This window comes from Ranitomeya imitator, chromosome 1, assembly GCF_032444005.1.
Source record: "Ranitomeya imitator isolate aRanImi1 chromosome 1, aRanImi1.pri, whole genome shotgun sequence".
NCBI lineage: Eukaryota > Metazoa > Chordata > Amphibia > Anura > Dendrobatidae > Ranitomeya > Ranitomeya imitator.
The window spans coordinates 908,586,039-908,598,574 of record NC_091282.1 but is presented as its reverse complement, the minus strand read 5'-3'; the positions used below and the strand labels follow the sequence as shown (position 1 = coordinate 908,598,574).

The 12,536-nt window shown below is 44.4% G+C and overlaps 2 protein-coding genes across 2 annotated transcripts; both read right to left on the bottom strand.

Annotated features, from left to right (window-relative positions):
- Window positions 1-3,486: 3,486 nt before the first annotated feature.
- Window positions 3,487-5,430, bottom strand: LOC138650314 (ATP-dependent DNA helicase pif1-like). Its single transcript, XM_069740635.1, has one exon. The coding sequence runs from the start codon at window positions 5,428-5,430 to the stop codon at window positions 3,487-3,489; it is 1,944 nt and encodes a 647-aa protein (XP_069596736.1).
- A 150-nt stretch (window positions 5,431-5,580) lies between these two features.
- LOC138650158 (uncharacterized) lies at window positions 5,581-6,591 on the bottom strand. The gene has a single exon (XM_069740620.1). It carries the CDS (start codon window positions 6,529-6,531, stop codon window positions 5,581-5,583), a length of 951 nt encoding a protein of 316 aa, XP_069596721.1. The 5' UTR covers window positions 6,532-6,591.
- Window positions 6,592-12,536: the final 5,945 nt, after the last annotated feature.

Here is a 12,536-nt window from a genome sequence, read left to right as displayed (position 1 = left end):
AAATGGCTATTTTCATCATATGATAAAATAATGCAGAATTAAAGAAAGCTGTAATAATATATGTGGATGTGGCATCGCTAAATAGAAAAATGTTAGTAATTCAATATAAAATGGCTATTTTCATCATGTGATAAAATAATGCAGAATTAAAGAAAGCTGTAATAATATATGTGGATGTGACATCGCTAAATAGAAAAATGTTAGTAATTCAATATAAAATGGCTATTTTCATCATGTGATAAAATAACGCAGAATTAAAGAAAGCTGTAATAATATATGTGGATGTGACATCGCTAAATAGAAAAATGTTAGTAATTCAATATAAAATGGCTATTTTCATCATATGATAAAATAATGCAGAATTAAAGAAAGCTGTAATAATATATGTGGATGTGGCATCGCTAAATAGAAAAATGTTAGTAATTCAATATAAAATGGCTATTTTCATCATGTGATAAAATAACGCAGAATTAAAGAAAGCTGTAATAATATATGTGGATGTGACATCGCTAAATAGAAAAATGTTAGTAATTCAATATAAAATGGCTATTTTCATCATATGATAAAATAATGCAGAATTAAAGAAAGCTGTAATAATATATGTGGATGTGGCATCGCTAAATAGAAAAATGTTAGTAATTCAATATAAAATGGCTATTTTCATCATGTGATAAAATAATGCAGAATTAAAGAAAGCTGTAATAATATATGTGGATGTTGCAGCGCTAAAATAGAAAAATGTTAAAAATGTTAGTAATTCACGTGTCGTTATCAGATACCGCAAAGATCCATTTGTCAGCATCATGCTGTTAGCTAACTTAAAATGTGCTTCCTGGAATTTTATAGTATTGAAATGTCTAAACACAAATAAGTTTTCTAAGAAAGCGAATACAAAAAACAAATAACCCTCAGATGACAGCTACAGGACACAATAACTTTTCTGTTTGTGAAAATAAACATTTATTGGTAAAGCGATTACAACAGCAATTGACCTAGGCTTTATAAACCTCTGACCCGCAAATAACCCTACCATTTAGTTAATGTTCAGTAGGACCACAAATAAACAGCTTGGTGTGTTATAAGTTCTGCACTATATGAATACACTGAATAAAACACAGCTTGCAGAATCAAACTCTGGCTACGTATAAAATCTAATATAAAACAAATGAGAAAGGTGTTATAAACCACGTGTAAAATAAATACACGACTAGGCTATAATTATAAACATGTGTTATATAAGTTCTCCACTATATCTGTACACTGTGAATAAAATACAGCTTACAGAATCAAACTCGAGCTACGTATAAAAATATAAAACAAATACGTGAATAATATCAAACTGCAACAAATTAAAGTATATCAAACGATATCAAAAGGGGAAATCAGCCAGCCTCAGGGACAGCTGGCTGACAGGAGGAGGGGAGGGGTTACACACTTTCATACACTTTGATAGGGGCGGGGCACCTGTCAGATTGAGTTTGACGGATCATGGCTATTATACACTACTAGCGTGAGCACCTACAGGGCCTTCCTGAAGGACCAATGGCTTTAGCTACAGTATCTGATCATGTGACCCTCAATCTCCACTGAGAGATCTTACTCTGGGCATGCTCAGAACGAGAAAAGCAGGACTTAGTCCCAGAAGCATCTGCTCGCCGCTGCCCAGCACTGACTTCAATGGCAGAAGCAGGAAAAGCAGCAATAACTCTTTGTGCAGAGTCAGACTGAGCGAGATGCTCCGCTGAGCAGGCTCCACTGCGTCAGGAGAAGAATGGGAGACCGCAGCGGAGATGGCCCGAGATTCCCACTGTGCAGAGGCGGGAACTCGACCCCTAACATACCTGATCAGGGATACATGGATTCTGTAAAACTAGAATTGTAGTTGAAAAAAGCCTTAAAATATTTTTTTTTACCATGCAGTACAGATGGAGCACATGATGAAAGAATTGAAACCTGTGCATTTAACACCTACTGTATGTGCCAGTGGAGACATACAGGGATACATGTGCTTTCCCAAATGGTTATCCAACATTGACTGCTACCTGTTAATTAGTCCATGTACACACTTCATGTCTGCTCTTCATCAGATAACCTACTTCCATTTCCTGTTGACAGCGGGGATGCAGGCAGGGATCCAATGCCCCCAGCCTTTAATCTGTATAACTCTGCATGACATGTACCTTAATGAGGAATATCTCCCATGTTGTGCCCTTTAATAATAATTGTCCCTAGCCTACACAAAATGTGTCCTCCAACTTGTCTTTCTTATGATAACCACCATATTGTCCACCATTATGAGCTATAACTGCCATACTGTAGACCCTACCACACTGTCAATCCTTCTGAGCTATAGCCACCACGTTTCCCCCTTATTGGCTATAACTGACTCACTATCTGCGCTATTAGCTATAACCGGTATACTATCTGCCCTTATTAACCATAACCACCATACTGTATTCTGTTATTAGCAATAACCTCCAAACCGGCACCTGGCAGCGATACGCGTGGGGTGTCTCCTCTCACCCCCATCCCTTTGAGACCACATGTTCATTTTGGCTGCCATGTGAGCTTTTCAGTGAGTGGATCCGGCTACTGATATCACAGTGATTGGTACTTCCTATTCTCCCTTATTATAGGGTTTAATCAGTCTGATCATTTCCAGTATCTTTCTTGCTGCTCAGTCAGGTAGTATATTTACTTCTGCTACATTGGACCTGACGTATATCTATTATAACCTAGCAATACATGGTCACAGGGTTTTGCATTGTGATTATATTATAGATGGGCTCTTTTTTTCTGCTCACATGTGTTGCCTATTATTCTTGATATATCCTTTCTGTTGAATCACTGTTGTTATATTGGGACTAGCTATTGAACCCGTTCTACGCCCGGGTGGCGAGCATTTACATTGGTATATTGTCTCCATCCTGGTATGTGCTGCTTCCATCCTGTGTTCTAACTTTATGTGCTGCTACCATCTTGCACCTCCATCCTGTCATATGCTGCTCTTATCCTGCGCTCATTTTCTGTCATGTGCAGCCCCTATACTGTGATCTTATCCTGTTTAGTGCGTCTGCATGTTGTCATTCTGTTATGTGATGCTCACATTATGTCATGTGCTGCTTCTATCCTGTGCCTGCATCCTGTCATGTGCTGCTCCCATCCTGCTCCCTCATTTTGTGATGTGGTGCTGTCATCCTACGTCCCCATCCTAGTATGTGCTGCTGCCATGTTGTGATGTGGTGCTCGTATAAAATAGAACCTGAGTAAACATGTGCGTATCTCACAATATGTGGTGCCATTTTTTTTAAGACACTGTGTGTAATGTTCACACACAAAATGTCATCATAGTGCAGTATGCACGCGTTTTTTACACAGGCACCACACTGCACAGGTGTCACCCATTTAGACATAGAACAGAAAGACACATATTAACTATTATATATAACATTTAAAATTTTATTAAAGTATTAGATAAAAAAAAAATTATTGTGCAAAAACTTCTTTATAAACAACATTTTTGGTGTAAACTCTGTGGTCTTTCTTTAAGTTGCCTTGTTGATCAGTAGCGAAAACTTTGACTTTGACTTGCTGGAAGGATTTTGTTCTTGAAAAGGCGACATAAAGTTGGCCATGGCTGAAGGCTGGAGCTGGCAAATATATGCCAACTGAATCGAGTGTTTGCCCTTGACTTTTGTTGATGGTCATAGCATAACCAAGTCTTAAGGGAAACTGTTTTCGTTTTAATGTAAAAGGAAGATCAGGATCGCTTGGTGCCAGAATAACTCTGGGAATGAATACCCTTGTACCTTTAAATGATCCAGTGAGAATTTCACAGTCAATGACTTTTGACATCATTTGCTTTACCACCATTCTGGTGCCATTGCAAAGACCTTTTATTGAGTTAAGGTTTCTTAAAAGTATGACTACTGCTCCAACTTTCAAATTTAATCTATGAGGAGGCATACCACCAGGCATTAAGCTGTTTAAGAACTCCATTGGATAGTTAGCTGCCTCCTCCGCATTTGCAGTATCTTGCTGAATGGAATCAATACTGGTGTAGCATTTCAATTCAGACTGAATTCTTCTAAGAACACTTTCATTCAGTTCATGTGAATGTTCGTTTTTTGGAGTGAGGATTGCACGGTTTGTAATGCTTTCATCTTCTGGTTGTATGACTTGAGGAAAGACAGCATCAACAATACATCCATTTTCTATGCAGACAGTAGGAATTTCAAAAATACCTTCCTCTAGTCCTGGTTCTTGAAGTTTTCCATCTCCAAGGTTTAAAAGCCATTGGGAAAAGCCTTGATGTTCTTCGGGTACATTGTTTTCATTGGTACGCATGTTTTGTTCCAATTTAAGGACTTCAATATTCCTCCAACAATAGCTGTTTTTTATGCATGCTGAAATTATTTCAGTTCTGCTGCCATGCGGTACAACAGGAAGAATTTGTCGAAAATCTCCACCAAAAAGAAACACTGCACCTCCGAAGGGTTTTTTGGATGGAACTTTTGGATCTTCAGCCATGAGTTCTTTGTAGAATGTGTCAACTGCATTTACAGCATGAGCTGGGGCCATAGAAGCTTCGTCCCAGATAATGAGTGTGGCACTTTTCAACTCCTTAGCAGTAATGCTGCCATGACGAATATTGCACATGGACATTTCATTAATTGGTATAGGCAGTTTGAAAAGATTATGTGAAGTTCTGCCTCCCTCCAGCAAAGTGGCAGCAATGCCTGTAAATGTACATGGCAAGACTAATTCATTTTTGCTTCGAACGTAATGCATGATTGTATTATATAGGAATGTTTTACCACTTCCACCCGGTCCATCAATAAAAAATAGGCGTTTTTCTAAATTGGGATTATGATAAGCTTCTTTGATTTTTTCGAAAGCCTTTAGTTGTCCTGGGTTTAACATGTGGAATTTCTTCTGAAACAAATCCTTTTCCGCAACAGGGTCGTAATATTTGCCAGAATTGATTGGATCATCGTACTTGCCAACAGGAAGTTGTAGGCCAAAATCTTGTAATGACTTTCCATGTGTCCGTAACACAGACTCTATTTCATGTAATGTCATACAGAGGGCCTTTTCTACATCACGGAAACATGTGGTATAGTCTTCCATGAGATTTGTCTTGTGCCTTTCAAACAATGCTGCGGCATTAGATGGCTCACACATGATGCAAATAAATGCAAACAATTGTCTAAGTTGTATTGGCATTTGATAAGTGGCAGCTTCTGTTAGGCAAGTATCCCATTCAGAGTCATCGTCAGTTAATCCTCTTGCAATACATGCTTCTTGGAACATAGGAAAACAGATGCCGTCAGTTGTTCTGAGATCCTCAAAAGATGTAGCGCCTTTAACATTGAGAAGGAGAATTCGGAGAAAGTATTTTTCTCTCTCTAATGGGCTAACGTTAAACATTCTGCCAATTGTGGTTTTATGACCTTTGCTACGTGGTTTCCATATACAATTTTTATTATCCCATGTGTAATGTTCAGGGATTTCAATGTATAAATATTGTTGGGCATTAGGATCTTCTCGATTCAGTTTAAACCAAGCAAGAAGTTTAGACTAGTTGTTTTTCTGCTGCACAGCTTCAGCTTCTTTACCTGGTGTGAAGCATATTGTCTGCTTGTGTTCAAGGTGGACATTTAATCGTTCCACATGATCAGTTTGATGGTGCATTTTATATTCCCTGAGTCTCCAGCATGCTTCAGGCGCACTTACATATCGAGTTTCTAAGTAATTTTTTACTTCATCCCATTCAATCGTAGCTTCTTGTTCTGTGGCAGAAGTAACAAACTGGATATTTGCACAATCATGCCCTTTGTAAACGTATTTGAACAAATATTTAACACTTTGTATAGAACTGCAAATCTCAACGTTTATGTGGGCATTGTATTTTAAGGAAAGATAAGGATTGTAAGGCACAACCCATCTATTATCAATCTTGTTTCCACCAAGTGTAACAAAGTTGTTATCATCGCGACGTTGGTATTTAGGGTATCCATTTACATTGCTATTAGTTTCAGAACAGAAATCTTTGGGAAAGCCTTTAGTACAGTTTCCATTGTCCATGCATGGTGCATTAGGATTAAGTGGACCACATGGACCGTGTATCATGCAAGATGTTACAGATTCATAAAGCTTTGGATGAGTGTCTTTGTGTGGGAGCTCTGCACAAACAATTTTGTCAATTCTTTCTTTATCCCATGCTTTGTATTCCAGGGCCATAAATACCAATATGTGTCCATGAGGGAGACCTCTTTTTTGGAACTCGATTACATACACCATACCATTAACACGTCCAAATCTGTGGTATGTGGTTAAGTCTCCAAGTAGCAATTTTAGCTTCATGTTAAAGACTCGTGCAACTAAATCCGGCCTGTCGCATGGTTGCTGATTGGGCAGCAAATTATCTTTAATTTCCTTCCATTTTGGATTGCACGTTACAGTTACAAATAGGTCTGGTTTGCCATATTTCCTGACCATTGCCATGGCATCTTGGTAGTTTTGTGCCATATTCCTGGGACTTCCTTGGAAAGTTGATGGCAATATGACTTTTTTTCCAGGCAGAATATCTATGTCCATGAAATTGCGGTTCGTAATGAATTGTTGAAGGACATCATATTGTTCAGCTCTTATCGTATTTTGATTTTTGCGCACCCAATTCAAACGGTTAGCTTCAGTTTTGCAATAGGCATCAACCATAAATTGGTGTGTCAGCTTTCCAGCATTAAGGAACTGGTTAAAAGTACCATCACGAATGGCAAAGTGGTATGCATACCATTGAAGTTGAGTCACATTTCCTCGACCATCTTTTTTTTTTAGTTCTGTAGTCCACCCAGAGTCCCCATAAGGGAAAAGCAAAGGATAGCACATTGGGTCACAGAGCCTACTTAGAATAGGTATATTTTGCAAAATGCCACTTTTTGGATGAATGGTAATGTCACGGTTTTCTGGGGGTGCACCATCTGCGCTGTGGAAAATGGCAGCAATTTCCCCACTGGCAGTTGGAGCATTGATTCTGCCGGGGTGCATAGTATTTACTTTGTTTCTAATGAAAGTCATGCTATATTCAATAGGCATTCTGTTTTCCAGATTTGCTTTTAGTATTTCTTCTTGTTCAAATAGCAACATATTTTTGTATTGTCTGGAGAAAGGATTGATATCTTCGAGAATTGTTTGTAGCTTTTCCATAACATTATGAATGCATCCACTGTTGTTTGGATTTTTCATTCTTTCATTCAAGGCTTGAGCTGAATCCAGAATATATAACTGGGCGTATGTTGGTGATTCACCTTGGTTAGGGTGCAACGCAGATGTTGCATGGTAAATTTGCCCATGGATTCTGTAACAGAAAGGACCTGATCGCTTGTGAATTGATTGGTCAATTTGTGCGCCCATTGATGCAAAAGCGTTAGCACTATTGTATGATCTTATGTTTTCCATAAAATTCTTGGAGTTTGGTTCCAGTCTCATCATGCAATTAGTAATATATGAATGCATTCGTACTTCTTCCAGTATGATAGTTCCATTATGACAACAGTTAGTTGTAATTTCATTCTGGAAATGTTTGGCATAACAAAATGAGCATATGTTGTTCATTGGGCCAAGATAGCATGGTTCAATGTCATTTTCATTGAAGTTTTGAGCAAGCAAAGCAGTGTTGCGAAATCTGACATTCTTACCCCAGGTTGTTTAGCACGGGCTACTCTTTTTGTGTGAGCATTGGTTTTGCGATGCTGGTGAAGATCATGTTCTGTCATGCAGTGTTGAGCAGACTTATGCCTTTCAGCGTCAGCTTTGCGGATTTGTTGTTGTATTTGGGTGAGATTATGACGGGCAGCCTTTTTTCTAACAGTGTTTTATTCACGCTGCAACGTAAGGTGCTGTTTTTTAACTCTACTTCTACGAACCTTTTGAGCCTCTGCCCTTTTTTTTTTTTTTGACCTGAGTTTCCTCATGAGAAAGAACTTGTTTGCGTTTGGGGGGCATTATTATGAAAATATGAGGCAAATAACTTGCAAAACTTTTGTAAAAATAATGTGGTGTCAGAAATATAGTCAATAGAAAGTGACTAAGGCTATGTGCACACGTAGGAAATGTGGTGCAGAATTTTCTGTACTAAATCTGCATGATGCAGTTTCTGTGCAGTTTCTATGCAGTTTCTGTGCAGTTTCTGTGCAGTTTCTATGCAGTTTCTGTGCAGTTTCTGTGCAGTTTCTATGCAGTTTCTGTGCAGTTTCTGTGCAGTTTCTGTGCAGTACAATGTAAATCAATGTGAAAAGAAAAAAGCTGTGCACATGGTGAAGAAAAATCTGCTGCAGAAACGCTGCAGAACTGCACAAAAGAAGCGACGTGCACTTCTTTGAAATCTGCAGCGTTTCTGCGCAGATTTTTCTGCACCATGTGCACAGCTTTTTTCTTTTCACATTGATTTACATTGTACTGTAAATCACAGTGCAGTTCTGCAGCGTTTCTGCAGCAGAAAAATCTGCTGCAGTTCTGCACCAATTCTGCACTAAATCTGCATCGTGTGCACATACCCTAAATAAGCGATGGCAGAAGACACTGTCAGGGGGAAATTTTGTTGAAGACACACTGCAGAATTGAAGTAAATAATGTAAATATGTTCAGTAAATAAGTGATGGCAGAAGACACTTTCAGGGGGACATTTTGTTGAAGACACACTGCAGAATTGAAGTAAAATATCTATAATATACCGCTGGGAGCGTCACTCTGTCCGAAGCCTCTATAGACTGCGCAAGCGCAAGCGCCGGCGCAGTCTGGGCCTCACAGAGCGACGCTCCCGGGAGATCGCGGTGTGCGTTCACACTGAACACACACCGCGATCTCCACCGCAGAAGCAGGGACCGCCAGGAGGGTGAGTATCAGCCTATATTCACCTGTTCCCGTTCCATCGCTGAGCGGCGCCATCTTCCCGGTCTTCGGTCTGTGGCCTTCAGTTCAGAGGGCGCGATGACGCGCTTAATGCGCGCCGGCGCCGCCCTCTGACTGAATAGTCACGGCCAGGAGACCGGGAAGATGGCGGCGCTCAGCTATGGAACGCCGGACAGGTGAGTATAGTAAGTGCTGGGGGGGCCTGAGCTGGCGGCGATACCGGCACCTGACCCCCACAGCGCGCCGATGTCCCCGTCTGCTCAGGCCCCCCAGCACTCGGCGCCGAGCGGGTCAGAGGCAGTATGGGGACACAGGATGCAGCAGCACATAAGGATGGGGACGCAGGATGGAGCAGCACATAAGGATGGGGACGCAGGATGGAGCAGCACATAAGGATGGGGACGCAGGATGGAGCAGCACATAAGGATGGGGACACAGGATGGAGCAGCACATAAGGATGGGGACACAGGATGCAGCAGCACATAAGGATGGGGACGCAGGATGGAGCAGCACATAAGGATGGGGACGCAGGATGGAGCAGCACATAAGGATGGGGACGCAGGATGGAGCAGCACATAAGGATGGGGACGCAGGATGGAGCAGCACATAAGGATGGGGACGCAGGATGGAGCAGCACATAAGGATGGGGACGCAGGATGGAGCAGCACATAAGGATGGGGACGCAGCATGGAGCAGCACATAAGGATGGGGACGCAGGATGGGAGCAGCACATAAGGATGGGGACGCAGGGTGGAGCAGCACATAAGGATGGGGACGCAGGATGGAGCAGCACATAAGGATGGGGACGCAGGATGGAGCAGCACATAAGGATGGGGACGCAGGATGCAGCAGCACATAAGGATGGGGACGCAGGATGGAGCAGCACATAAGGATGGGGACGCAGGATGGAGCAGCACATAAGGATGGGGACGCAGGATGGAGCAGCACATAAGGATGGGGACGCAGGATGGAGCAGCACATAAGGATGGGGACGCAGGATGGAGCAGCACATAAGGATGGGGACGCAGGATGGAGCAGCACATAAGGATGGGGACGCAGGATGGAGCAGCACATAAGGATGGGGACGCAGGATGGAGCAGCACATAACAGGATGGGGACGCAGGATGCAGCATGAACATAAGGATGGGGACGCAGGATGGGAGCAGCACATAAGGATGGGGACGCAGGATGGAGCAGCACATAACAGGATGGGGACGCAGGATGGAGCAGCACATAAGGATGGGGACGCAGGATGGGAGCAGCACATAAGGATGGGGACGCAGGATGGAGCAGCACATAAGGATGGGGACGCAGGATGGAGCAGCACATAAGGATGGGGACGCAGGATGCAGCATGAACATAAGGATGGGGACGCAGGATGCAGCATGAACATAAGGATGGTGACGCAGGATGGAGCAGCACATAAGGATGGGGACGCAGGATGGAGCAGCACATAACAGGATGGGGACGCAGGATGGAGCAGCACATAAGGATGGGGACGCAGGATGGGAGCAGCACATAAGGATGGGGACGCAGGATGGAGCAGCACATAACAGGATGGGGACGCAGGATGGAGCAGCACATAAGGATGGGGACGCAGGATGGGAGCAGCACATAAGGATGGGGACGCAGGATGGAGCAGCACATAAGGATGGGGACGCAGGATGGAGCAGCACATAAGGATGGGGACGCAGGATGCAGCATGAACATAAGGATGGGGACGCAGGATGCAGCATGAACATAAGGATGGGGACGCAGGATGCAGCATGAACATAAGGATGGGGACGCAGGATGCAGCAGCACATAAGGATGGGGACGCAGGATGCAGCATGAACATAAGGATGGGGACGCAGGATGGGAGCAGCACATAAGGATGGGGACGCAGGATGCAGCAGCACATAAGGATGGGGACGCAGGATGCAGCATGAACATAAGGATGGGGACGCAGGATGGGAGCAGCACATAAGGATGGGGACGCAGGATGCAGCAGCACATAAGGATGGGGACGCAGGATGCAGCAGCACATAAGGATGGGGACGCAGGATGCAGCATGAACATAAGGATGGGGACGCAGGATGCAGCAGCACATAAGGATGGGGACGCAAGATGCAGCAGTACATAAGGATGGGGATGCAGGATGGAGCAGCACATAAGGATGGGGACGCAGGATGCAGCAGCACATAAGGATGGGGACGCAGGATGCAGCAGCACATAAGGATGGGGACGCAGGATGCAGCAGCACATAAGGATGGGGACGCAGGATGCAGCAGCACATAAGGATGGGGACGCAGGATGGAGCAGCACATAAGGATGGGGACGCAGGATGGGAGCAGCACATAAGGATGGGGACGCAGGATGGAGCAGCACATAAGGATGGGGACGCAGGATGCAGCAGCACATAAGGATGGGGACGCAAGATGCAGCAGTACATAAGGATGGGGACGCAGGATGGAGCAGCACATAAGGATGGGGACGCAGGATGCAGCAGCACATAAGGATGGGGACGCAGGATGCAGCAGCACATAAGGATGGGGACGCAAGATGCAGCAGTACATAAGGATGGGGACGCAGGATGGAGCAGCACATAAGGATGGGGACGCAGGATGCAGCAGCACATAAGGATGGGGACGCAGGATGCAGCAGCACATAAGGATGGGGACGCAAGATGCAGCAGTACATAAGGATGGGGATGCAGGATGGAGCAGCACATAAGGATGGGGACGCAGGATGCAGCAGCACATAAGGATGGGGACGCAGGATGCAGCAGCACATAAGGATGGGGACGCAAGATGCAGCAGTACATAAGGATGGGGACGCAGGATGGAGCAGCACATAAGGATGGGGACGCAGGATGCAGCAGCACATAAGGATGGGGACGCAGGATGCAGCAGCACATAAGGATGGGGACGCAGGATGCAGCAGCACATAAGGATGGGGACGCAGGATGCAGCAGCACATAAGGATGGGGACGCAGGATGGAGCAGCACATAAGGATGGGGACACAGGATGGGAGCAGCACATAAGGATGGGGACGCAGGATGGAGCAGCACATAAGGATGGGGACGCAGGATGCAGCAGCACATAAGGATGGGGACGCAGGATGCAGCAGCACATAAGGATGGAGACGCAGGATGCAGCAGCACATAAGGATGGGGACGCAGGATGGAGCAGCGCATGACAGGATGGGGACGCATGATGGAGCAGCGCATGACAGGATGGGGACGCAGGATGGAGCAGCGCATGACAGGATGGGGATGCAGGATGGGAGCAGCGCATCACAGGGTGGGAGCAGCGCATCACAGGATGGGGACGCAGGATGGGAGCAGCGCATGACAGGATGGGGACGCAGGATGGGAGCAGCACATGACAGGATGGGGACGCAGGATGGAGCAGCGCATGACAGGATGGGGACGCAGGATGGAGCAGCGCATTACAGGATGGGGACGCAGGATGGAGCAGCACATACCATGATGGAGACAATATACCAATATAAATGCTCGCCACCCGGGCGTAGAACGGGTTCAATAGCTAGTGTAAATATGTTCAGTAAATAAGCGATGGTAGAAGACACTTTCAGGGGGACATTTTGTTGAAGACACACTGCAGAATTGAAGTAAATAATG

Excerpts from the sequence above, each read along its gene's own strand:
- LOC138650314 (XM_069740635.1), bottom strand. The coding sequence starts at position 5,430 with ATGTTTAACGTTAGCCCATTAGAGAGAGAAAAATACTTTCTCCGAATT.
- LOC138650158 (XM_069740620.1), bottom strand. The coding sequence starts at position 6,531 with ATGGCACAAAACTACCAAGATGCCATGGCAATGGTCAGGAAATATGGC.